This window comes from Callithrix jacchus, chromosome 5 (genome assembly GCF_049354715.1).
Source record: "Callithrix jacchus isolate 240 chromosome 5, calJac240_pri, whole genome shotgun sequence".
NCBI lineage: Eukaryota > Metazoa > Chordata > Mammalia > Primates > Cebidae > Callithrix > Callithrix jacchus.
Window position 1 is genome coordinate 64,569,662 of NC_133506.1, and position 27,125 is coordinate 64,596,786.

Genomic DNA, 27,125 nt, shown 5'->3' on the forward strand with positions numbered 1-27,125 from the left:
GGCAGCTCTGATCTACAATAAATATTTGATGACCACCAACTGGAGCAAGGGCCTCATGCCCCTGGGGCCCCTGCTTATCAGTCAGTGCCATGTGAATGGCCGAGAGAGCTTAAGTGGAGTGGAGACAGATGGCAGCGTGTTTTGGTCCCAGTTAGCTTAGATGCTGCTACTGGGGTCCCAGGAGGGCTCCAGAGTCAGAGGGCAGGTCCCCACCAAAGCAAGCCAGCCCCAGGGTCCCCCTGTCACCACAGGTCCAACCCAAGGGAGCTCCCACTGGGAAGCCTTGATGACCTTTGGGGCCCTAGCCCCCAAGCCCCTGCTCCACACCCACCATGCACGCACCATCACCCGGGAATGAGTTGGGCGGAGGCTTCTCATCCAGGGTTGTCCAGAATCATCATCTAAATCCTGCAGAAAGAGGGTCCCCTGAGTCCTTTGCTGATGTGGAGGAGTGGTGAACTCTCCACTCACGGAAAGTTTGGGAAGGGAAGGAATTCTCTCCCCACAAGCCCCTGCTGAAGACCTTGAAGATGAGGCTGAGCCTCAAGGTACACATGAAAGTTAGTTTCCCAAAAATGGGCCATGTGTGTTCCCCCACCCCACCCCAGGCTCCTCTTGTCACCTCACTGGAGACCCCAGCACGTTCTGACACTCCTCCTCAACCCCTAAAGGGGTTGCCCGCCCAGTCTGGGGAGGGCGCTGCTGCAACAGCAAGGAAGGCAGGAGGCTGGGCCCACCACTGGGAGGGGTGACGTCATGGGAAGAAGCCACACGTGCTTGCTGGAGACCACTGGGAGCTTCCAGGAGGCTGCGTTCTGTTTCTCCCAACAGCTGCCACTGTGCCCCACCCTTACCCATGAGGAAGCCCCAGGAAGCCCCCCACCAAGGCAGAGGCTGAGGAAGACGGCGGATGACCAGCACGCTGCGGAGCCATGCAGGGGACCTTCAGACAACACATCTTGACACGGGACCTCAAAGAGATCAAAATGCATTTAATGTGGTCTAGTCTCATCGCCTACATCTTTAGATACTGCTATGTATTGAAAATAACATGAAAATTCTCCGGTTTCACCATTTAAAATAATTTGACATTCTATGACCTCACGCAGGGCAGACACCCTGTACAGGGGCCTCCTAACGGTGGCTCCTCCCTGCCCCCCAGGACCCTCTGGGCGGGGACCGGGCAGCACAGCACCAGTAGAGGCTCAGGGGGCAGCCACCGTGCTCTGAGCAGCAAGCACGGGCTGCACACACACACTCAGGTACATGGGCTCACACGGGCGAACACAGAGCCACCTACACATGAGCCGGATGCATGCGCTCACCTCTAGGTACCTCATCTGGGAAAATGAGCTCTACTCAGGCACAGATGTGCGTAATCAGGGCAGAGGGTCGGGGACCGGGGGGTTCAACTGTGCCAGTGTCTGTGGCCAGTGCCCAACCTGACAGGTGGGTGCCCAGCCTCAGAGTCCCCCTTGTAGGAAACTTGCACACAGACACACCAGTGGGTAGACACATAACCACGTGCACACACACACACACACACGGAGAGATCACGCACCTGTATGACTGACCCAGTCATACGCATGAAGAGCTGAGTGTGCACGTGTGCGCCAGCCACGTATGCCCCCGCCACGTATGCCCCCAGGCTCACACAGGCACACGCTTCCACACACACACTCGCCAGGGGACAAGTCTCCCTCGCTCCTGGCTCCTCCCATCCGCCCTCCCGCTTCAAGTGCACTAAAGAGGGAGACTATTTTGGTCTTTAGCACAAGCCATAAATAAGTAAATAAATAAATACAGGGGAAGGAAGAAAGAGGACAGGAGAATCAAGCATCTGCCTGACTGTGGGAGATGAGGTGCTAGGCGGCTCTCCTGCTGGGTGGGGGCCAGGCAGCAAGGGCACAGACCTTGGAGAGGGCCAGGGGCCACCCGACTCAGGTCTGGGTCGGGAGAGTAGAAAGCTGGCTCACCGGCCCTGGAAGGACACAGGCCCCTATACCAGTACCAAGTGACCAGGGTCACCACTGTCCTTCGGCATGGCCATCAGGCAGGCGGAAGTGAGAACCAGGCTCTCCCCTGCCGACTTCACCCCAGCACCCAGGGCTAAGGCTGAGAAAGCCCCTCAGGCTTTGGGGCCAGGCCTGGGAGCAGGAACCAGCTGAGGCACCCCTGGGTGACCCCGAGAGGAAAGAGCTGCCTCGGCTGAATCTTCTATGTCAGAAATGAAGGTGGGGTTGAAGCCTGGGCAGGAGGCTGAGTCAGGCCCACCCAGGGTTCAGGGATCAGGTGTCTTGACTTCCATGGCCCGAGTCCTCAGGGTTGAGTCTTCAGCTGCCAGGAAGGATGTGAGGAGGCGAAGGGAAGAGGCAGACGCCACCACCCCAGGCCCCCCAGGCCTTCTCTGCCTCCCACACCCCACTGCTCACTGCATGACCCCTTCACTGTTCTCTGCCTCAGCTTCCTCACTTGGGCCAGAGAATCCCTGGTGCCTTCTGACTCTGAGCTGTCTCAGGGGCAGAGTTGGAGCAGGAGACACGGGCTGTCTGCTCACCGGCTCCTGGAGAGGCCTGGCTAGTGGAGAGCAGGTTTCCCCACAGCCCTGGGAAGGGCCTGGGTCCATCCCAGACCCGCCCTGATGAGCTGCCAAGAACAAATGGCAGAGCCAGTGGCCAGTGACAACAAGGGAACCCCAAACCTCTTCCTGATGAGGGTGCCACAGTGCCTCCACCTGGGGGAGGGCGGTGGAGGAGTGGCCCCAGAAGCCTCAGCCGGAATTCTGTTCCTAGGCCGGTTTCTGACGCAGCTTTGAATGAGCGTGGTGCTCCCCGGTCATCTCAGTGGGCGGGAGGAGGTGACAATTCCTCTCCTTTCCTAAGATCTTTCCTCTGCCATTCAACGCTGACCAGGATCTGGCTGTGCCCCACCTGGACTCCGCTGTGCTGTCCCAGGTGAGGGAGGGACAGGATATGGTCCTAGGTCAGGCAGGTCTGGCCCCTGCCACCTTCACAAGGCAGACAGAGGGGCTGGCGGGAACGGCAGCAGTGGAGGTATGGAAGTGGGGGGCGGAGTGGGACAGGGTCAGGGGTAGATGAGAGAGCCCAGTAAGAACAGGACAACCCGGAGTCTCTAAGGCACGACTCACTGTGGGCCCAGTGGGAACGGGCTGCCGGCTTCCTCCTAGCCTGGGATCCCAACTTCCCTTCCCAAGGAGCCATCCTGACCTATGGCTCCTAATGGCCCCTCCCCCTCGCTGTGGAAGGTGGGAAGGCCTGGGCAGAAATGGAGAGAGAAGCGAAACAGAAAAATCGGGGGTGGGGAGAGGAACCCTCGACAGCAGGTCCCATGCTGGCCCTGAGACACATCTCTAAGGTACAAAGTCAAACTCTAAAAGCTCAAACCAGTTTCTTCCCAGCCCCACCCAACACCCCAACGAGAGTAGAAGGCTTTTATTAAGATCGTTAACATGGTCTTGATTTTTCTATCACAAACTGAGCCTAGCAGGCTGGTGATCTCCACGAAGTGCGGTCCCTGAGCACCCTGCACGTCCGGGAGCTGCAGTGCCCACACACACGGGGAGAGGCCGGTCCCACCTCGGGGAACCCTCTGGAGCCTCCAGCCAGCTGCATCCTGGCCGACCCATGGAATTCTAAGTGTCCTTTTCGCCCCCTATGAATTAAAAAAATTTTTTTCAATCGCATGGTAATTTTTTTTTTTTTTTTTTTTTTTGTAAACCGTCTCACCCAAGCTAAGGTCAAGAAAACTGAAACTCGGTGTTTCTCCCCAAGTTAAAAACCAGCAAGGAGCACCGCAGCCGGCCAGCCTTGGACAGCAGAGGCTGGGCCCACCATCAAGCTGAGCTGCCTCTCCGCAGATGGCATCTCCATCTTCAGGCAGAAACCCTGGCCCCTGAGGCGTGGCCCCCCCAGGAGGCCACTTCTTTGCCCTGAGCCTGTGATAGCCTCTGAGGCCGGGGACTGCTGCTCTGGCTGCCCCCTCTCCGGCCAACCTCCTGAGGCTGTTGCAAAGAAACATAAAACGACTAAAACGCTACTGAGTCTGCAACCCAGGGCACCGTCCCGTTCTGCTCAAACCCAGGGCCCCTGAGGGACGGTGGGGCCTCTCCCCGGCAGGGGGTAGATGCTGCACTTCGGCCAAGACTGGCTCAGATCTCTGACTCCCGTCTGTAGGGCCGCTGCTCCAGGGCCCCGCCACCAGCCTGGAGTCTGTCAAAGTCATGCCTGGCCTGGGGGCTGAGGCCCTCCCGGCTTCGGCCCTCCTGGTCTCCGTCCGCCTCCTCCTCCTCGTCACGGCTCAGGAAGGCCAGCTCATTCTCGTAGCAGAAGGAGTTGGCGCTGGGCAGCAGGAACTTGTTCTCCACCAGATCCTTAGCGCTGCAGCGGGGGGTGGAGGGCACCTCATAGGTCTTGTGGAAGTGCGAGTAGTCGATCTTGTACTGGTTCTTCTCCTCGAAGAGCACAGGCTCAAAGCGGTGGCCCCACAGGATCTCATTGGCCAGATAGGAGCTTCGGGCCTGGGTGGTCATGGCTGTGGCCTCCACCATGCCCTCCAGGATGACCACGATCTCAAAGTCGTCAGTCTCCAGGTCCTGCCGGCTGATGCCAAACAGCGGGCTGGCCTCATCAATCTCGTGCAGGATGGTGATGGGTGACACCAGAAAGATGCGGTCCAGGCCCTTGTCGAAGCCCACATCGATGTCGATCTGGTCCAGTGGGATGTACTCGCCCTCCTCAGTCACCCGCGGCTTGATGAGCTGCGCCCGCACGTGGGCCTCCACGATGTGGCTCTTGCGCAGGTTGCCCACGCGCCACATGAGGCAGAGCTTGCCATCGCGCAGGGCCACCACAGCATTGTGGCTGAACAGCAGCGTCTGTGCCCGCTTCTTGGGCCTCGCCATCTTGGCCATGATGGCGCCGATCATGAAGGAGTCGATGATGCAGCCCACGATGGACTGGGCCACCACCATGAAGACGGCCACTGGGCACTCCTCCGTCACACAGCGCAGCCCGTACCCGATGGTGGTCTGCGTCTCGATGGAGAAGAGGAAGGCCGCCATGAAGCCATGCACCTGCATCACACAGGGCGTGCGGCCACGGCCCTCAGCCGGCTCCAGGTCACCGTGGGCCACGGCGATGACCCAGAAGATAATGCCAAACAGCAGCCAGGAGGCGAGGAAGGCCAGCGAGAAGATGAGCAGCATGTAGCGCCAGCGGATGTCCACACAGGTGGTGAACATGTCGGCCAGGTAGCGCTGTGACTTCTCGTCCATGTTGGCGAACTCTATGTTGCACTGGCCGTTCTTCTTGACGAAGCGGTTCCGGCACCTCCGCCGCGTGTGCACCTTGCCGTTGCCAAAGCCATTGGCGCCTGACATGGTGACCAGGTGCAGCCCGTCCTCCTCTGATGACACAATGCTGTAGGGGTTGGCCCGGCTGGCCGCAGTCATCCCGGGGTCTCGGGGGCCCTGGCTTGCCCCCAGGCTGGCTCCAGGCAGGACAGCTCCTGCAACAGAGAGGAGAGCATATCTGGCTGGCTGGTGTCTCTGGGCTGCTCCATCCCCATCCCAGGGCCCCCAGACGTGACGGGAGGACGCTTCCACCCTGACTGACCCACAATCATGTTCTGGTGTTGCGTAAGCCAACTCCCCACTCTCCCCTCTCGGCACAAGTGGCCACCCTCTCTGTCACCCCAGCAGCTCCAGCCAAAACCCTCAGCTCCACACCTTACTCCCACACAGAGGGCTCTGCCTTCAGAGTCTGTTTAGGATCCACCCTTTCTCCCACCCTCAAGGCCTGAATCTTACCAGTGCCTGCCCAGCCAGTTCGGGTGACACCTTGCCAGCCTCTCTGCCTCGGCCTGTGGCCCCCCAGTCTCCATGGCAGCCTCGGAGAGCCTGTGGAAGCTGAGTCGGTGCCTGTCCCTCCCCTGCTCAATGCGAGTCTCCCTGGGACACACAGGACCTGCACAGGGAAGCCCCTGACCCCTTGAACCTCACCTCCCAGGCTCCTCCAACAGACTCCCCTTCCTGCCCCAGCCCCTGGCCCTAGACTGTCCCTCAAACTCATCCTGGACACCCTCCCCGCAGATATCCTGCCCCTACCTTACCACCTTGGGACCAGAGGCTTCCCTGTGCCCCAGGAAGACACCCTCATCCGCTATATCCACAGCACTGCCCTTTCCCATCACCCCTGTATCCACAGCACTGCCCTTTCCCATCCCCCCTGTATCCACAGCACTGCCCCTTCCCATCCCCACTGTATCCACAGCACTGCCCCTTCCCATCACCCCTGTATCCGTAGCACCGCCCTTTCCCATCCCCACTGTATCCACAGAACTGCCCCTTCCCATCCCCGCTGTATCCACAGCACTGCCCCTTCCCATCACCCCTGTATCCGTAGCACCGCCCTTTCCCATCCCCACTGTATCCACAGCACTGCCCCTTCCCATCCCCACTGTATCCACAGCACTGCCCCTTCCCATCCCCCCTGTATCCACAGCACTGCCCCTTCCCATCACCCCTGTATCCGTAGCACCGCCCTTTCCCATCCCCACTGTAACCGCGGCACCGCCCCTTCCCATCCCCACTGTAACCACGGCACCGCCCTTTCCCATCCTCACTGTATCCGCAGCACTGCCCTTTCCCATCTTCACTGTATCCGCAGCACTGTCCTTTCTGAGGGCACAATGGTGGCAGCAATAACAATAATGTAGTGGGTTACATTACAACCATCCCACCTTGAGACCCCATTCCTCAACGGCAGCAGGTTTTCTATTTTGCTTCCTGTTTTCCCTCCCAGGGCCTAGAACACGGCCTGTCACCCCTGTCACCACCCACTTTGAACACCTCAAGCTGGGTCCTTGTTTGTAAAACACCCACACGCCCCACCCCGCAGTGTCTACCCACATGCCATGCTTGCAGTCTCTTGGTCACCGGCAGTGCCAAGGAGGGCAAGATCTGGCACCCAAATGTGGGTGTCTCCCTGGCTGACCTCAGCCGAGGGCCCTCCACAGCCCCTGCCTCCTGCGTCTCTAAGGAAGATTGTGAGACCATCACCGGGCACCTGGACAGCACTCAGGGGTGTCACCCGTTCCCAGCTCACTGCAGGCAGTGCCAGGGGCCAGCCTACCGCACACTCATGCACACAGGGCCACCCAATGCAGGCCCCACAACAGGGCGCCCATGCCAGCCAGAACAAAGCCGACTCTCAGCCGCCAACGTGCCCACCCCCAGGACACACAGGCTGCACTGCCCCCACTACAGGCCCCACGAAGGTCTGTTGATGCCAGGCCAGGGAATCTGCAAGCGTGCGGCTATGGCACCACCTGGCCCGCAGCCACATCTGGATGACAGCCTGCCTCGGCTGGGCTAGGCTGGAAGCAGGGAGACCTGGGCCTTCCAGCATCAGCGCCACACTGAGGAGATGGACAGGCCCACCCCTCCCCACTCATGGGGACCCTGCACCCCAAGTCCCAGTCCTGTCACACTATGACCTCAGAGCTACACAGAGCTTTGTCCCTGGCATACCTGCAACCACATTAGTCAGTTACAAAAACACTGAGGCCCCAAGAGAAGGTCCTGGGGGGCTGGGACCACTGTGGGCTGGGCAGTGCACACAGCCGTCTGCAGCCCTCAGGCCCTCCAGGGAGGGGTGGGCCACCCTGCTTTACAAACAAGGACCCGGAGGCTCAGGAGCTGGAGTGGACGTGCCCCATTCCCCTGGGCAGGAGGCAGCAATGCCAGGATTCAGCCCCCGTCTGTGTGGCCCAGCTTCTGGCCACATCCACGATATTCTGGGCTTGGAGCACACGTGGTCTCTGACCTCTACTCCAAACACCCGAGCGACGGTGAAGGTGGAGACGCCTGCCCAGCCAGGCTATGGAACACTCCCAGGGGCTGCCCTGGTCACTGGGCCCCGAGCCAGCTGTCCAAGCAACACTCAGCAACTGCAGTCTGAGAGAGACCCAGGGAGAGCAGGCAGGGTCCCGGGCGACTCGTGGGGCAGACCCATTAGCAGCTGCTTTCAGTTCATCCTCTCAACAACCCAGAGGTGCAGCCACCATCCAGGTTCAGAGAGGTTAAGTGACTCCCCCCAGGCCACACAGCCATGAAGCAAGAGAGCTGAGATTTAAACCACCTCTAGTGCAGTCTCCCACCATTGGCCCCCACACTCTGCAGGGGACGCCTTTCCTCACTGCCGTCCTCCCCCAACTCCACTGCAGCCGACCACCTCACCATGATTCTGAGGAGCTGGGACCCAGGGCTGGAATGGCGGGCACTGCTTCTGCCTGGGCCAGGAAGTAGGGAGCCGACGGTAGGGAGCACCCGTGAGGCTGTGCTGGGAAGGGGGCTCAGCCCCAGATTCCTGGACCCTCCAGAGGGAAGCAGCCAGGGCCGGGGCACTCAGACGCCGTCGTGAGGCCACCAGCTGGCAGGGGCTGGATTTGTGTGGCCCTGGGGCCTGGAGGGATGTCCAGCGGGTCATGGCTGCTCCAGCCCGTGCTCCAAGCAGCTCGAGGCCTGCAAGGAACAGAATCACAAGAATCAAAGGCCAAAGAGCTTGTTCCGCACATGGTCCAAGCAGCTGGCGGCCTCGCAACTGGCCAGCTACCGGGCTGGTGAGGGTGCTGCCACGGCTCCTGGCATCTATACCAGGGCTGGGCACCCAAGACCTGCCCAGACGCTGTCATACAGGCTTGGAAACCCTGACTTCTGTTGACGTTCATCAACAAGGTCAAGTTCACACCCCACTCCTTAATTTCTCAAAGTCACCTGTCCCAGGAAGAGACAGAATTGGAGCCTAGAGTGTCAGTCCTGAGCCTCTCATGGCCCTACTCTGCTGTGCGTGCATGTGTGTGAGAGAGAGAGCCCCTCCCTGGGGCGCCGGGAACCTCCTCACTGGGCACTTGGTGAATACAGCACCACAAAGACAGACCCAAAGGGGACCCCGGCATAGAAACCCCAGCACCACAAGCAAAACAATGTCCCAAAAACACTCCTGCATAAACACAGGCGTGGCAAGAAATTATGCAACCATGTGTCCTTTAAGGATGCAACTTAAGAAACATGGGACAATATCCTCCACCAGGGACGAACAGGCCTTTCTGGCTCCTGCTCAATGGGGTGCATACAGTGAAATCGGACAAGACATGAAATCTCAGAGAATTTGTTTTGCTGGAAGAGGCCTTAGCAGAGGCCAGCTCCCCATTTCACAGACAGGAAAACCAAGTCCAAAAGAGAAAAAGAGACTTGTCCCCGGCCACAAAGCAATTCAAGGGCCAGAATGAGGTGCTCACTACTAAAATTAGGACTGTCTTCCGAAGACGCCCAGGTTGGCCCGCCGGGGCCCAGGGTTGCCCGGAGGTGAATGGGAGGGGAGCGCTGGGGTATACTACCTGAGCTAGACAAGGCGGTTTCAACACCAAGTGGCGGTAAATCAAGCCCAGCAGGCAGAGAGCAGGCAGTGGGGTGACAGCACAGACCCAGCAGACACCGGAGATGGCACAGCTGGTCCCAGCCCAGCCGCCTTGCTAGCCTGCCTTCCTGCTGGCCACAGTGCCTACAGACGCAGCCTCCCGGCGACCAGGCCACCTGAAGAACAGACCAGGGCCTGGGCTGGGAGCTTTTAGAGAGGACACCAGATGGCAGCTGCCACATGACCTAAGGGTGGGGTCCAGGAGTCACTGGGAGGTGCTTCCGGATAAAGCTGGACCCCCCATGCCCACTGCCCTGAGGCCCTGGGCTTCTCAGGTTTCGGTGACATCCGGGAGGAGTCCAGGGCAAGGCCTGGACCCACATTCCCAGACACCACGAAAGCACCGACAGGAAGGAAGAGTGCAGGGGCCTGCATCACCCAGGCTAAGACACAGGGACTCAGAGTGGGAGGCGCCAACGGCCCCCACGCGCCACGCAGAGACCGTCCAGCTAGCTGGGGTACCTCCAGATACGGCGCTCAGTATCTGTCAAGTGCTAACTACCTGCCAGGTGTTCTTCTAAGAGCTTTAATAAACTGATTCATTTCATCCCTGCCATCACACTGTGACTATCATGCCCATTTTCCAGATGAGCAAACGGAAGCTCAGAAGATTGAGTCACTGTGAGGGTCACACAACCTTTCAGGAGTGAAGCTTCCAAGCTGGGCTGTGAGGGCAAAGCCAGTGCCCCACAACCCCAAGACTCGAGGCCTGACTGTGTGAGTGGCACTGCAATCCTTTTGGTCCCAAGCCCCTGCAATCCAGGTGGTGATGAGACGGAGACTGCCACAAACCAGCGCTCTGAAGCTCAGGTTCAAGAGCCCTCACTGGCACTCCAACCCACAGCCATTCACCCTCATTTGGAGATGGGGCACTCTATGTCATGATCAAGCTGCACCATTGGATGACCCCTTCTCGATCACTCAGTGCAGGGAAGACTGGTGCGCGTCCCACCCCCAGCCCCCTGCCCTCCACTCCCACCGCCCAAGGCACCTGCCCCAGCCTTACCCAGCCAAGCACCACTCCTCAGCCACAGGGATCTTAATCCAGTCAGCATTCATCAGATGCAGCACGGGGGCCAGGAAAGCCCAGCCCTTCCTTTGCAGATGGGGAGACTGAGGCTGTGGGCCAGTGCCCTTGCTCCAACACATAGGGCTTGAGAAGCAGGGCCAGGCCCTGCCCAGGGTGTGGGACCACATCAAGGCCAAGCTGGGCATAGGCAGCCAGGAGATGCACTCCTGGGGGGCAATGCCAGAGCCAGGAGTGGGAGGCAAGGATGTGCTGGGCACCCTGGTGGCAGTCAGGGAGCTTGGCTGACTGGGGAGAGCCCAGGCTGGTGTGGAGGGGGTGAGTGGGGGTCAGCATTCCTAGGTCTCATAATCTGGAAAGATGACCTTTTGTGCCCATCCCCTTTCCAGGCCAAACTTCCCCACCAGAGGCTCAGCTGGCCTCTGCCCACCAAGCTCATCCATGGCCCACAAACATCTCGGTCCAATGCCATGCCAACTGCCCATGCCAAATGCAGACTAGGCCTGAGGAGAGACGCAGCAGCGTGTCCCTGTGTGCCGGGCATTGGGTGGTGGGTGCCGCACTCATATCCCAGGCCCTTACTGCCTCAGGCCCACCTGTCTCAATTCCTACACGAATCGCAGTGTCTTCCTGCCCAGAAACTCTCTCTGGCCATGGGCACGCTCTGCCACTCAGAGGGCAGGCTGGGGAGCTGATGCTGCCAGGACAGCTTTTGATCAGTGACTGATGGGAGCAGGTGACTGGGCCCCAGAAAGCTGCCCCTGGGAGGGGTGGCCAAGAGTGGGCACCGCCTCCCTGGCCTCCCCAGCCGGAGTGGGTGCCAGTGCCCCAGCAGTAACTGTATCAATGGCACTCCCTTTATTACTTCCTTCTCTTTCTCACCTCATTTCCTGACTTCCTGGGATCTCTTCCCAGGAAACCACTTGCACTGGAAGCTCTGTCTCCTGGGCCTTCCTCACAGGGTCTCCGGCGGCCTCCCCACATCAAAGGCTCCTGAACCCTCGCCCCCCCTTCCCGGATGCCCACAACACCAAGTCTCCTCCTCCCCCTTCTCCTCTCTTCTTCCCCTTCCCTCTCCTCCCCTTCCACCTCCTCTCCCTTCTCCTCCCTCCCTTCCTCCTCCCCTTCTTCCCCCTTCTCCTCCTCCCCTTCCTCCTCCATGAAACTCTTTACGATCCTGTGTCACTGGGCTTTTCCTGTTCAGGCCAGAAGCTACTTCTCATCTTGTATGAGAGTTGATCTTGCCCAGGCGCCACCTCTGACTAAGCTCAGAGATCCAGAGAGGCTGATGCAGGTCCTGGTAAAGAGGAGCACCCAGGAAATGCTCCCTAACCAGATGAAGGGTGAAAGACTAAGCAGCTGAATGGGATGGATGAGGAGATGGGTGGAAGGGTGACTGAATCAACAGGTGGGTGGCTGGGCAGATGGGTGGATAAATCGGGTTGACGGATGGGTGGGTGGACAACAGGGGTGACCAGATAGAAGGACTGGCTCAGCAGGTGGAAGGGTGGGTGGATGGAGGCCTGAGCAGATGAATGGGTGGGGGAGTGGATGAACAGATGGTATGGGTGAGGGGACAGGTGGAGGATGGAGGCATGGGAGGGTGGACGGAAGGCTGAGCAGATGAATGGGTGGGGAATGGGTGATGAATGGATGGCATGGTGGCTGGAGGGGCGAAGGGTGTGCAGATGAAAGTCCGGTGGAAGGAATGCCTAGATGCACAGGAGCACCTCAGTGACTTCTCTCTTACCTCTTGAGTTCTATCTTCTACGTAATAGTGCTGAGTGGGCAAGGTACTGTTTTCAAGGCTGAGTTAGCAGTGGCTGCCATTTTCCAGGCACCAGCTGGAGTGGATCCAGTCACTAGAACACCCTAAAGTTAACAGAGTAAAGCCAAGTTACTGCAGGCAGTGCTGCTCTTCTCAGAGGAGCTCACAAGTAAGACGTAACCACATGAACACACATTTCTGCTCACTTCCCCAGGGCCCCACAGGAGGTAGAGGGGCCTCTGGCCTGCACCTTTGAGACACCACACCTTCACAGCATAGAAACCATCCAGAACCAGAGAAGGGCAGAACAAGATGGGGTGTCAGAGAAAAATAACAGCTGACAATCAGTGAGTGCCTATAGTATGCCAGACACTAGAGCAGGCGTTTTATTCATCATCTCACATGATCCTCACAATCCCACAAGGTTGGGACTATTCCAGAGAAGTGGGTAATGTGGTAATTCTCCTATGATCACAAGGGAATTCAGGTCCTCAGCCTGTACTTCTAGCCACCACCTGCAGAGGTTTCCCAACACCAACCCTGGAGTCAGTTGTGAATAACTGGGTGGGTGGATGAATGAATGGGTGGGTGGATGGATGGATGTGTGAATGAGTGGTTGGGTGTGAGGGTGGATGTCTGGATGGATGAGAGAATGAATGAGTGGGTGAATGGGTGAATGGATGAGTGGATGAATGGACAGAAGGATGGATGGATAAAGGGAGGGAGGGATGGATGGAGGAACAAGGAACAGACGGATGGATAAGTGTGAAGGTAGATGGCTGGATGGATAGATGGATTGATGAATGAAGGGTAGATGGGTGGGTGATTGAGTGGATAAGTAGATGAAGGAATGGAAGGATGGAGGGATGGATGGATGGATGGATAGATGGGTAATCGGTGAGTAGATGGGTGGATGAATGGGTAATGGTGGGTGGATGGATGGGTAGATAGATGAGATGGATGGATGGATGGATGATCAGTGGGTAGACAGGTGGATGAATGGGTAATGGGTGGGTGGGTGGATGGATAGATGAATGGGATGGATGGATGGATGATTGAGTGGATGGATGGGTGAGTAAATGAGTGGATGAGTGGGTGGAGAAATGAATGGATAGAGGGATGGATGGCTGGGTAGATGGGTGAGTGGGTGGATGTATGGATTAATGCATGAATGGGTGATGGGTGGATGGATGGATAGATTTTGGGTGATGGATGGGTGACTGAATAATTGGATGAGTGGATGGGTGGATGAGTGTATGGGTCGGTAGAGAAATGAATGGATAGAGGAATGGATGGGTGGATGGAAAGATAGATGGGTGAATGCTTGGGTGTGTGGATGGATAAATGGGTGAATGGATGGGTGAGTGGATGGGTGGGTGAATGGGTGGGTAGATGGATGGATGGGTGAATGGGTGGGCAGATGAGTGTATGGGTGAGTGGAGAAATGAATGAATAGAGAGATAGATGGGTGGGTGGGTGGATGGATGGATGGATGGATGGATGGGTGGGTGGGTATATGTATGGATTAATGGGTGAATGGGTGGATGGGTGGATGAATAGATGGATGGATGGATGGATGGATGGATGGATGGATGGATGGATGAATGGATGGCTGGATGGGTGATGGGTGGGTAGATGAGTGGATGGGTGGACAGATGGGTGGATGGGTGTGAGGATGGGTGATGAGTGGGCAGATGGGTGGATATGGTGTTTGGGCAAGTGGGATACATGACTAGATGGATGAGCAGGTGGGTGCATGGCTAACTACATGGATGGGCAAACATCAGTAATTTGCCAGAGACTTGCCTTGGGCACACACACCTCCTACCTGGTCCCTGCAATCCCCAAGATGCAATTTCCCCACCTGTCGAAAGGGCCCCCTGCCTTCCTGTCCAGTGTGCCATGAGAATCAGAGGAGAATGTGGTGGGAAGGGGCTCTGGGGATCTCCAGAGGTGAGTCACCTGACATGCTTCTGGCCTCCCCACCTCCCAGCTAGGGAATTCATGGGGTCTGCCCTTTCCAAGGTTATAGCCAAGGCAGGATTGTCACACTGGTTTTTCTGGCTGGGATTAAGGAAACTGGGTGAGTCACCTGTACCTCATCGGCTCCTGGGACAGGTGACAGAGGTTTAGAGGCACACAGACCTGGATTCAAATCCCAGCTCTGCTCCTCATAAGCTGTGTGACCTTGAGTGAGTCACTTCCCCTCTCTCAGCTTGCTCTGAAAGGGGATGACCTGGTCTCTAGTAGCCTTTCTGTCCCTCTTCACTCTCCAAGTCCCCTGGTCCCCAGCCCCTTTTTCCCCATCCCTCATTCTGAAAGCAGATGCCACAGGTCTGCACTCTCTGCCATTCCACTCTCAAAACTGATGGGGACACAGAGGTTCAGAGAGGTTCCGTCACAAGCCAACGTCACACAGCTGGGAACCTCCAGAGCAGGGACTTGGGTCCATGCCCTTCCCTGAGTGGGCCCACACTGTGCTGGACCCTGCATGCTCAGCAGCTGGCTAATCTTCCCAATGCTCACAGCCCTGCCTTGGAAGAGGGACGATTCTCCCCTCTAGACAGACAGGGAAACTGAGGCTGAGAGAGACTAAGTCACCTGACCCAGTCACCTGGAGCTGGAACTCTGAGCAGTGGAGGTGGGATATTGCCATGGAGCCATGGGAAGCCAAGCAGGGGTGGGGGCCAGAAGCGTAGGCAGCAGCGTCTCCCCATGTCCTGCTGGTCACCTGGCCTGCCCTAGGCTCTCCCAACCTCGTCTCTCACTCCCTACTACCTGGAAGGGGCATTCCCAGACCACAAAACCAGCTGGATATGTTCTTATCTAGGAGGAAGACCAAATTAGCTCCACTTTACACACGGGGTACTGAGATATGGAGCAGAGAAGCAACTTGCCCGAAGTCACAGGCTGAGGCAGGACTCTGCAAACAGGAGCCAGCCTTCCAGATGCCCTGGCCAGAGCTCCCACCACCTGCAGGGGCCACGGCAGCCGCCATGTGAGCTCACCCCGCCAAGTCCCACAAATGCTTCCCATGGTCACGGTCACAATCCTGGATGGGGAGGTGGGATGCGGGGGCAGTGCTTCCCCATGACCAGGACTGAGGGCCAACAGGCCAGGCTGGCCCACAGCCTCCCGCAGGGGAGGGCAGGGCCTGGGCTGAGGCTGGGGCTGAAACCACCCACGGGACAGGGCAAGGCCCTTCCCCTTCCTGAGGCTCAGCTTCCCATGAAACACAAGGCTGGCGACACCTGCCAGGCCTCCCAGACGATGAGCCATGAAACAGAAGCTGGTGATGAAGGTGCAGGCTGGGCACTGGGCCTGGCACCAGCAAGTCTCTGAGAGGTGGCAGCTGTCACCCTCCCTGGAGGGGCCTGGCAGCCGCCCAGCCCACTGAGGCCTGAGACACCCATCTGCAAAACAAGGAGACCCCACACACCTCAGGAGACTGTCGTGAGGGTGAACCCCGCCCTGGCCTTGGTGTTTGCCTGCAGAGGTGGCACAGCAGTGCAGGTCCTGCTGGCACTCACTGAGACAGGCGTTCCTGACGCCACTTGGGCACGACAGCAGAAACAGGCTTGCCAACAGGACAGAAAGCTGGCTGTGCCCGAGGCTCCCTGTGGCTACCGGATGTCCTCAGAAGCCCCGTGGCCCGCAAGGAACCACAAGACACATCAGCTCCCAGGGCAGGGCCAGCCTCGCTGTTCCAGGCGTGGCCCACAGAGGGCGCTCAGAAAGGGGAGACTGCAGGAACCTGGAATGACCCTGACCCCGTGGGCCCCTCACATTCTGTGGCGTGGAAATGGGGCTAGACATGTCAACCCCAAGAAGAGGCTGCGCCAAGTGGCCAGAAAAGGTGGACGTCCACCCTCGAGTCCAAGGTGAGGCCAGGTCAGAAGGTTCTGGCCTGCAGGGTGGACAGCACTCACACCGAAGAGCTGTGGATGTTTCTGACGGTATTTTTATCTTGAGAACACCCTTCAGAGAGGGTGGGAGGAGGAGGGAGAGAGGGTGTCCTTGGCCCCAGGCCCCTGGGAGAAGCAGAGAACAGAGGCCCTCCAGCAGTGCCCTCTGCTGGGGTGACCGTGGCAGACACTGCCCCTTCCCTGGGTTCTATTAAGTCCCAGGAAGGGGGGACCTGGAGGATCTTGGGGCCCTCCTGGAGCTCCTGGTTCTTCCCCACCTTGCTGTGTGACCTGGGGCAGGGCTCTGCCCCTCTCTAGGTCTCCCTCTTCAAGTCCTTGCTGGGCACCAAGGACTTGAAGGGGAAGCACTGGGCACCTTCCTTCATGGGGAACCCTACCTTGCAGGGCAGACGGTGAGAAGTCAGCAGTCACAACTCACTGGGCCCTGGGGAGCCCAGGGGAGGTGTATAACCCAGTGGCGGGAGGGGTGCTTCCCAGAGGAGTATCTGCCAGCAGGAGGCAGCGAGCAGGAGGGGAGATAATCCTCCCTGTGACCAGCTGACCAACTGTAGCACAGTGACACAGCCAAGAGCAGCTTGGGTCACCCCGGGACGTCGCGGGGAGCACCAGAGTCCGGCAGTCTGGGTGCAGATTCCAGCTTCACTCCCCAGGCACCAGGCCTTAGGCAAGGCCCACCCTGACTGCAAACCAGGGACTGACCCGGCAGCTCCACAGAAGCCCTGCCAGCCCTCCATTCCAGGTTCTAAACCATTGGGGTTTGCGGGGAAGGTGTGAAGAGAGGGGCACAGCCTTGCCATCATATCAGGGCAGGGGAGCATGTGCAGGTCCAGAGGCCAAGGCAGCACCTTGGCAGATGAAGAAACAGAGGCCCCAGGAGGCCTCGGATGTCATATTAACAAGCCTGAAGATCCCAAAGGCAATGGGGAGCCCAAGGGCCATAAGAGAGCTTGAAACTGGAAGAGTTCTGGGGCAACAAGGCCTGAATTCAAATCCTGTCTCCATCGCTTCCTGTGTGGCCTTGGGTAAGCCACATGACCTCTCTGAATTGCAGTCTTCTCACCTGTAAAATGGAACTAATCACAGCTCCTGTCTCATGGGTTTGCGATGGGGTTTCCATGAGTGAATACATGGAGACTGGCCAGCTGGGAACTCCCTGTCCCCACCCTCCCCCTCAACACAGCTATGAGCCCCTGCCTCACCCTGAAGAGAGTCACAGACCGCTTTAGGGCCTCAGCTGGACCCCACTCCAGGCAAAAAAGGAATGATGGGCAGGAACCCCAGAGGGAGGCACAAGTCAGCAAAGGCACATGGCTCCTGGTTTTCACACAGCTGTAAATTTTCCAGCTTCCACTTAATTTGAGTCTCATACATGTACTGAGCAGCCAGCATGTGCACAGGAGAGCAAGGACCCAAGGTAAGAACACAAGAGGCAGCCTGGGACCAGAAAGACCACCAAAGGAAAGGCTGGAACATTTGCCGACATACAAATACGTATGATGTCGTCAAAACCCATAAGTGAAATAAAAGATAAATAAGTGTTTGTTATTAAAAGGATCCATGTGCTTAATATATAAAGAGTTCTTATAAAACAATAAGAAAAAAAGGACACAGTCGGAACAAGCAGAAAACTAGGGTTGGGCTCCCAATGACTCTGGAATGTCCCACACCTCGAGCCTCAGCCTGAGCTGGCCCCTCACCATGGAATGCCTTTCTCTGCCTCTCAGAACACAATGCATCCATCAGGCTCAAAGGATGCCTCCTCCATGAAGCCTTCCAAGATTTCTCCAAGTCCCTTGCTCCTCTGTAAGTACTCCTAGAATGCTTCTTGAGCCCCTAGGACCCAGTACCTGGTTTCTGCTCACTGCATCGGAGAAGTCCCAGGTGGAGTGGCCCAAGCTTCTCTGAGAGGAAGAAATGAGGTACAGAGAGGAGCCATGCCCAAGGTCACCAGTCTGACCAAGAGCAGGACCTAGCAGGTGCCCTGCCTCAGTCCCTCTGTACTCCAGCCACCAGGCCCCCAGTGAGCCCTCCAGGGCTGCCTTGCTCCTAGCAAGGAAGGTCCCAGCTTGGGGGCTGCATTTATTTCTTCACAAAGGGCCAGCCAGGATTAGGGCCTCAGCCGCCCGTAACCGACTGCTCTCTGTGGGAGAGCACATGAGGGTTGTGTTCTCAGCTTCCCTTTTTTTGGTTCCCTACTTTGCCAATCTGGCCTTATTTCAGGTGCAGAAGATTCCCTGGGAGGGCCTGACAGACTCTAAGGGTTCCGGGGTTCACCTTAGCATGGGCAGGAGGCTGAACTCGGAGATGTGGAGTCCAGGAAAAGAGGGTAGGCTTTTTCCAGAATGCTGATCGCTCTGTCCCAGGCCCCATTTACAGCTCAGATCCACGAGCGTGCCGTGGCTTGGCTCTGCCGCCGGAGTCATGCTCAGCATCGGCTCACTCCATCAGCAGCGTCTGCCCAGCCTCTGCTATGCGCTGACATCGTGCTTGGGGGCCACATGCTGCTGGGCAAGACAGACCAAAAAAAAAAGAAAACATGCTGGGGAAAAAAAACGAGTAAATCCAGAGACGGGTGGAGACTATTCCAGAGGTCAGGGAAGATGCTGAGGAGGTGACATCTGATCAAGAGCTGGGGAGAAGAGACTGAGGGAAGAGGGTACTCCTGGAAGGGGGAAGTGCAGCCACAAAGGCCTTGAGGCTGGGGCGGGGGTGGGGGGGGTGGGGGGGTGGGGATGGAACTCGAGGAGGCACAGCGGACTGGGCAGACCAGAGCGCCCAGGCCTCCTCTTCATCGACAGTAGTCAGAGGAAAGGCTTCCCACCCCTTGCCTTGCCATTCACCAGACACTACCCAAGGCTCTCCCTTCCCATTCTCCCTCAAACTCCTATGCACCCTTCAACACCCCTTTCCAAGCCCCATCTCCTATGCTTCCCTCTGTCCTGGACCAGACCACGCTGGGTGCAGTCTGTCTGTCTGAGTCTCTCCACCAGGCCAGGGGTCCCCTGAGGGTAAAACACAGGTCTGACTGCGTTGAGCACAGGACCAGGTTCCTGGGGAAGCTAAGGGATTGGGAAGTAGGATTCTGTCCCTGTGGCCCAGGGCTCTAGAGCCCTTAAAGTCTGCATCACAAGACAGCAGGCAGCACTGTAGCCCACCCAAACCACTCCAGCTTCAGCTCACCATGAGACTGCCCCTGTCCCTGTCCCCTCTGGGCCTCAGTTTCCCCATGTGTCAAATGAGAGGCCCCCATGGCTTGGGAACAGGGCGGCTCCACCTTCCTCCCTTACTAACTGCTCACAGCAGGGTGGCCCCTGCAGGGAGGAAGCAGGGCTGTCACTCTCTGACCCCTGCCTCTGAGCTTGCCAGCAGGAAATGCCAGCAGGAGGCTTCCAGCTGAGCCTGGGGGGTGATGGGGGAGCCTCCCTGCTCTATGACCTTGCTAGAGGACTCACAATGACTGGCTTGGCCATTTCACCCACAACAGCCAGGCGTGGGGGCCTGGGGGTGTAGCTGACCCCTGACCTCCTCTCCCCCACCACGGCTGGGAAACTAAAGCTCAGGTCGTGGTCAGGGTGCCTGCCTTGGTCCTCAGATCCCCAGGAAGGCTGCCCCAGGAGACTTTGCAGTCCCCAAGACAGTGAAGCAGGGTCCCGGAGGTCCTGCCACAGGGCCCAAGGACAGACACCAGGGCTCTGTGACCCTGATGGGGGGAAAATCATCAACTTCCCCATCTTCAACCTCTCTGTGAAATGTATGCCAGACACACAGAGCCCGAGCTCCCCCAGGCCCTACAGCAATGCAGACGGCTGGAGCTGCTCGGCTCTCCTCCCGGCTCCCAAGAAGTCGGTAGGATGGCTGCCACCAGGTCTCCCTAGTTAAGGCACTCACAGGCATGCTAATTACTAGATCACACGTTCTAAAATAACGTTTTGGTAAGTATTGCAACACTCACTTCTGGTATCCTCTGCAGCCCCACACGGGTTCTCTCTTGCATTCAAACGTGTTATTCTGAGAAAGAGGATGTCAAAGGCATCCCCAGCACGCTGGATCAGAGGAGGCAGAAGGGCTGAGCACCTGGCCAGGAAACGCCTGGCCCCTCGCCCACCCACCCAGCCACTCATTCAGTCCCCGTTCATTACGCAAACAAGTCTTCCCTGAGCACCAAACCTGTTCCAGGCTCTGTGCAAGGTACACCACGAAGAGGGTGGTCAGCCCTGCGCCCAGCTCCTCACACCGGCTCCTCACACATGGCGGGAGACAGACATTCCAGGGGAAACCGGAGCAGCGCAGGAGATGCCGGCTGCAGGCAGGGCGGTGTGACCAGCCAGAAGAGGGACTCGAGGCTGGCTGGGGGGCAGCAGGGCTGGAAGAGGAGCAGGACCCTGGGCCCCGGACACAGGGCAGGGTGTGACAAGAGAGGAGGGAGGAGCAGGGAAATGAGCTCTGAGAGGGGACGGGGTGGCAGCAGGCTTCTCAGAGGCCAGGAGCTTGCTGCCCACTCCCAGGTCGCCTCCGCACGTGCAGCCCACCCAGCGGCATGGGGAGCCCTTCACGGCCACAGACAGGAAAGGGTCTGGACAGCAATAGCTGCACATTTTCCTGCACGCCCTTAGTCCTGGGTGGCAGGTGGCTCTACATGGCCTGATTTCACAGCGAAGAGACTCAGGCACCCCACAGCTAGATGGTGGCGAGCAGGGCCCTGCAGAGGCCATTCTGACCCCACACCGCCTTGCACAGCCCTCTTACTGCCACACACGCTTTCCAACCCCAGTAAACTGGGACTGCGCAACTGCTATGCGTCAGGAACACCCGTCACTGTGACACACGCCACTTCCATTCACACCGATTTCTTTTGATAGAGGCAAGAAACTGGGGCTCGGAGAGGGTGAGTGCCATGTCCAGAGACATGCAGCCAGTCCATGGCAGGTCTGGGACAGAAATTCAGGGCTTCCAGGCTGTGGCAACAAAGACCTGGGACTTGACGACGCACATTGGCCCTGGTGTCTCTAGCCTCTCCAGGCCTGGCTTGGACCACCTCCTCCAGAAGGCCTTCCCTGACTATGTGGCTCTTGCCTGCCTCTCTCCCATCCCTCTGGTGGCAGCTAATTGGTGCTGTGAGGAGGCAGGGGCTGTGGGGCCCTGGTGCCTGGCTCCTGTTTGACTCCTGCTGTGCTGAGTCCACCTGGACCTATGGTCTTTCTCTGAGCGGGGATCTAGCGGGACATTTGTCCCAGAGCAGAGGTGTGACCAGCAATGTCTGCTCAGAAAGCAGGTGGGTGGCTGCTAAGATGGCCAGGGAATGCTTTCTCATGCCTGGAGCAGGAAGAAACGAGCAGGAAAAAAAGACCTACTTTGTGCATCTCTTGACAACCCCAAGAGACACGGCCAGGGACTCTCCTTGCCTGAAGAGGGAGAAACAGGCTCAGAGAGGGAATCCAGAGCCCCAGGGCCACATGGTCGTGCAGCATATGGAGGTCAGGTGTCCTGGAAAGGGCGCATACACCCAGGCTCTGGGGTGCAGGGCTAGAAGCAGGTGAGGGGTGGGGGTGCGAGCTGTGCTCCATGGGGGCTGAAGATGAATGTGTCCCCTGCCACCTCCAGCCTCCTGTGGGGGAGCACAAATTCTTGCTTCGTAGGGTGGATCCCAGCTCCTGTCCCTCCTCCACCCCTAAGGCACAACTTTATGGATTCATCCTGGTCTCAGTTTCCACATCTTTGGAATGGGCCTAATCATACTGCCTCCCTGGCCCAGCAGACGTTCGTCTGTGCACAGTGCCCAGAACAGGTCCAGCAAACCACACATTACACAATACGGGCAGCACACGCCCGCTCTCGCCACCACGGCTCTGCTGGCAGCATGTTGCACAGGTACACAGATACACGGCCTGGGGCAAGGGTGTGTGCTATTCTAGTCCTTTCCCCAGAAACAGATCTTCAGTCAAGGATTTGGGAGGAGGGACTTTACTTGGGATGTAACACCAGGAAGCACCGGGAAGGGAATGCGGACATGAAATGGGGACAGGACAGCAGCCAAAAGCAGCTGCACAGATGGGCAGGTCACTGCTGAGAATCCCTGGGCTCCAGCCTCCTGGGCATAGAACACCCCCCAGAGTTATACCCAGCAAGGAAGTCCCTTGGAGGGATGGCCCCAAGTGCTGTGGGCAGTGGGGGCCATAGAGGTCTGGCCTGGTATCGAGATGCCGCTGGCCACAGGGGCTGCCAGGGAGGGGAGGACATGCTCATTCCCTCGGTGGCACATGCAGGAAGCTGCAGTGGCCAGAGGAGGTGCTGGGCAGGGCCTCGGTGCCAGAGAAGTGTGGGGCACCACCGGGGAGCTCCTGCATGGGCACGCATGGGTGTGTGCAGTCCACCTGCGCGTGCCCCCAGTGTGCACACACTCGGCCTGCGTCCTTCCCCAAACAATGAATCCATGCCCACATTTGCGTGGGACTGTACACGCTGGGGTCTCCGCGGGTCTGTGTACACATATGTACACAGGCATGGACACACACACACGTCCAGGGCTATGTGCCTCACCCAGCCCTGGCAGTGGCCGCAGGGTGGCAGGGATGGTCTGGTCACCTTGGCAACGGGGCAGGAGTGGCTAAGTCTGGGACAGCCTCGGTTCAAAGGCAAAAAACAAAACATAACCACGGAGCACAAAGAGGTTGAAAGAAGAAAAGAAGAAAGGAGGTGTGGAGGAGGGGGCAAGTCTCAGCCCCCAGGCTCTGCTCCTGGTCCACCTACTAAGCCCTGCTGTGCCCTATGTCTGCCCCAGCCGAGGGCTGCTGGGGGAGCTGGAGGGGGCAGTGCAGAGTGTGAGGCTCACATCAGGACCAGCTGGCTGAGTCCTTAGGCTCGGGGTCCTTTCCCAGAGTCATGGAGCTTTCAAGGCAGGCACCCCAGACAACGGGCACTCTGCAAACTGGTGGACTCTGCCACACCCTCACAAAGTCCTCCTCTCTGGACAATTAACGCACTAATTGCACACACTGCCCATGGCTAGTGCATTAGCCCAGCTCAAACGATGATTTATTCAGAAGCTCCCCATCTCCCTCCCGTCCCCAGGCCAGCTCATCAGCCTCTGCCGGGTGGGGAGGACGACCCACAGACGCTTCCCTAGCCTTGCTCGAAAACATCGCGTGCTATTTATATTTCATCAGACAAGAGTGCACGGGGATGAAGCCGCCGGTGATCCGCTTCCCGCAGGCAGCCGGGTGCTGGAGCCCCACTCGGCAGCGACCTCAGGGATGAGCAGCTGAGGCCTCCTGCATTCTTTTGGGCTCTCCTTGCTCGAGAGCCTGTGGCAGGTGCTGTGATCACAGCCATGGGGACGTTACCTTGACTGCCTCACTGTGCCCTGAGAAAGCTCTGCAGGGAAGAGTCTGCTCGTATCCCCATTGGGCAGATGAGGAGACTGAGCTCCCAAGAGCAAAGCTTCTTATCCAAGGCCAAAGAGACTGTAAGAGGTAGAGCTGGGGAACAAGCCCATGACTTTACCGCCAGTCATCTGGGCTCCCAAATGTGGTCCCTGAACATCCCTGTGAAAATCTGTTTTACAGATAAGGAAGCTGAGGCCAAGAGAGCTAAAAAGATTTACTGAGGGTCACACAGCTAGGACCTTGATGGACAGTGTGCTCCAATCTGTGCCCTGGGAGACCCCCTTGAACTATGACCCCGGCCAGACCCTCCCAAACACCTGCGTGCATCCAGGAAGCCTCCCTGGGAGGCTCTGCACAGTCCACCCCCATGGCTGCCTGAGGCCACAGCCACGGTGCCCAGAACCTGATGCCCAGCCCCACCCCCAGACGCCGAGTGGAGGCCCAGCTTGGCCTGCTCTGGTGACTCCAGGGGTTCAGGGGTTAGGACAGTGGCTACTGTGAAGAACCTTTGAATCACATCCTCTTGTCATCCTCAGGGAGGAGTGGCCCCTCACCACAACCAGGGCAGCCCTCCCCATCCACAAGAGGCTGATGCCCACCCCCAGGCTTCCCATAACCACTGGCTCCTGAGACTGGTGGAAACTGAGCTGTCCAGAACCCCAGCCAGGCACAGGCATGTCTCTCCGAGCCTCGGTGTCCTCATCTGTAAGATGGGCACTGACAGCCCCTCGGAGGACTGGGATGGGTATGCCAGGACTTGCCACCCAGCACAGGCCTGTGCTCAGAAAGCACCAGGTGAGTAGAAGCTGTGGTTGTCATCCATGTCACCTGCAAAGTGTGAGGCAGGGCGTTGCAGCCATCTGGCTCTGTGACTCCCTGACTGTGTCATCTCAGATCCCTGGATGCCCCTCTCTGAGCCTCAGTTTCCCTACCTGTTAGCTGAGGATGTCTCAAGGTTGTAGGGGGAACAAGGAGTCCAGGTGCATGTAGCACTCGGCTCTAGCCTCAGCAAGCTCTCAAGAGTCCAGCCTGCCCCTCACCCCCATTCCAACCCCAAGGCCAGGGCAGCTGGCACCCTGGAGAGACCCCTGGCCCCTATCTGCTCCCAAGGGCCCAGGGCAGCCACCATAACAGGCCTGGCAAGGACCCAGGTACAGCAGGGCTGTGGCCCAGCCGAGAAGCCCGAGGACCTCCTGCGCTGGCTACAGAGGAGCCCAGGGAGGACAGGCCATGCCTGAGCCATATAGCCGGGCAGGCAGGGCAGGCAGGCCATGCTCTGGAAACGGCCCTGCCCACCAAGTGGAAGGGCTCCAGCCACTCCTCTGCCTCAGCTGAACCCCAAATACTCTTCCCCTCTCCCTGGGCCAGTGCCCAAGGACTGCCTACCTCTGCCACCCAGTCGTGGTAAGACCTTGGGCAGGTCACTTCACCTTTAGCATCATTTCCCCATCTGTAACATGGGGGCAATATGATGTGATTGTCATTCGGATGAATGAGTTCCTAAAGAACTCAGAGCCAGGCTTGGCATCGGGAAATATTCTATCACTCTCCCTGTTATCATGGCATCCATTCTTTCTTTTTTCTTTCTTTTTTTTTTTTTGAGACAGTCTCACTGGAGTGTGGTGGCGCGATCTTGGCTCACTGCAACCTCCGCATCCCAGGTTCAAGTGACTCTCGTGCCTCAGCCTCCTAGAGGCAGGTGCCATCATGCCGGCTAATTTTTGTATTTTTAGTAGAGACGAGGTTTTGCCATGTTGGCCAGGCTGGTCTCGATTCCCTGGCCTCAAGTGATCCTCCCGCTTTGGCCTCCCAAGGTGCTGGGATTACAGGATTGAGTCACTATGCCCTGTGTTCTGGTTTTTTAAAAAACAGACAAGATCTTGCTGTCACCCAGCCTGGAGTGCAGTGGCTCAATCAGAGCTCACTGTAGCCTTGAACTCCTGGGCTCAGGTGATCCTCCCTCCTCAGCATCCTGGGTAGCTAGGACTACAGGTATGCTCCAGCACACCCAGCTAATGTTTCATTTGTGTAGAGATGGGGTCTCACTATATTGCCCAGGCTGGTCTTAAACTTCTGGCCTCAAGGAATCCTCCTGCCTCAGCCTCCCAAAGTGCTGGGAGTGCAGGTGTGAGCCACCTTGCCCAGGCATCATCATCAACGTTTCTGTGCCAGCACTGGGTTAAAGCAGGAAGCAGCCCATGGAGCCAATGCGATCATGGTCTCTGTCCAGGCCTGCCAGTCTCGGGGGTCCCTTAGCGCTTCCAGGGACCCCTTTGCTGTGGCCCCAGCAGGACTTGGAAAGAATTTCTGGAAATAAAATGAACAATTTCTAATGGTTTACCCCTGGCAATACTGAACTCACAGCAGTTCCCACCTCCAACATCTGAGGCCAGACCAGTCACCTACCAAGGTGCCCATGCCAGGGTTTCTCTCTGCCACAGCCCTGACCGCACCAGCAGTCACTGTCTTCACCCTCCCCACCCTCAGCCTCGAGTTGAGCCTCCAGTCCTGACTCATCTCCAGAACCACTGCATCAGCCAGCACAGGGCAGGCACAGAGCAGGGGTCCTGTGTCTGGTCCCGAAGCTCAACAGTCATCTATCATGAGAGCTTAGGCTTATTGAGCACTTACTATGTGTCAGGCTTAGCCCCTAGTACCATACAATCATGCCTCAATGAATGAGGGGAACACCTGCTGAGAAATGTGGCATTAGGCAATGTCATCACTGAGCAAACATCGCAGACAGGCTTACACACACTAGATGGTACCGCCTACTGCACACCCAGGCCGTGTGATGAGGCCTGTTGCTCCTCAGCTGCAGGCCTGTACAGCAAGTACAGGCAACTGAAACACAACGGTGAGCATTTGCGTGTCTAAACGCAGTTAAACATTGAAAAGGTACAGCAAAAATACAGTATGAAAGATTGAAAGTGGTACACCTGTATAGGGCAGCCTGGACACACTCGCCATCCATCATTGACTGAAATGTCATTAGTCCGTATGTGACGAGACCCCCGAGATAGATATTATAATCTTGATGAGTGCACTGAGGCCCAGGGAGCTGGCCTTCACACTGCCTAGACCAAACCCCTCGGTACTCCAAGTTGTCCTCCTTCACCTGGGTCCTGCGGGTGGGGTGTAAGAGGCCAGCGCTAGAGACCAGAGGTGCCCTGAATGGCAGTTTTGACCCCAAGCTTAGAGAGGCCACATGCTCCACAGCCCTGGGAGGATGCTAAGCCTCAGGCCACTGGCCAGGTGTTTGCTCTACTGCTCAGGGTGGAGGCAGGTGGTGGAGGCCTGGGGGCATGGGGCAGGTGTCAGACACACGGGATTGAATTGTGCCTTCCAGGCCCCTGTGGCTTCATCTGTAAAATGGGCCATGGGGGGACTAAGTGAGACAATCCCAGCGCCTGGCACGAAACAGGTGCTCAGCTCAGCAAGTGTGGAACCACGAGGTGGAGGTCCCAGGGCCCAAGATCTGAGGGCGTGCTGCCCTCAGGCCTCCACCCTCTGCTGGCAGCTCAA

The 27,125-nt window shown here is 57.9% G+C and overlaps 1 protein-coding gene across 9 annotated transcripts in view; it reads right to left on the minus strand.

Annotated features, from left to right (window-relative positions):
* Window positions 1-972: 972 nt before the first annotated feature.
* KCNJ12 (potassium inwardly rectifying channel subfamily J member 12) overlaps window positions 973-27,125 on the minus strand; it is a 47,970-nt gene continuing 21,817 nt past the window's right edge. For 3 of the 9 annotated variants that reach the window (XM_035299294.3, XM_078372347.1, XM_035299291.3), the window contains 2 exons: window positions 12,275-12,396; window positions 973-5,526 (listed from right to left, as the gene is read on the minus strand). In XM_035299294.3, coding sequence (XP_035155185.2) covers window positions 4,169-5,470 — 1,302 coding nt within the window. In that variant the 5' untranslated portion in view covers window positions 5,471-5,526; window positions 12,275-12,396 and the 3' untranslated portion in view covers window positions 973-4,168. Of the gene's footprint in view, window positions 5,527-5,827; window positions 5,985-8,257; window positions 8,543-12,274; window positions 12,397-18,492; window positions 18,720-27,125 lie in introns of all 9 variants that reach the window. The other 6 variants (XM_078372349.1, XM_035299295.3, XM_078372348.1 and 3 more) reach the window with 5 other exon arrangements.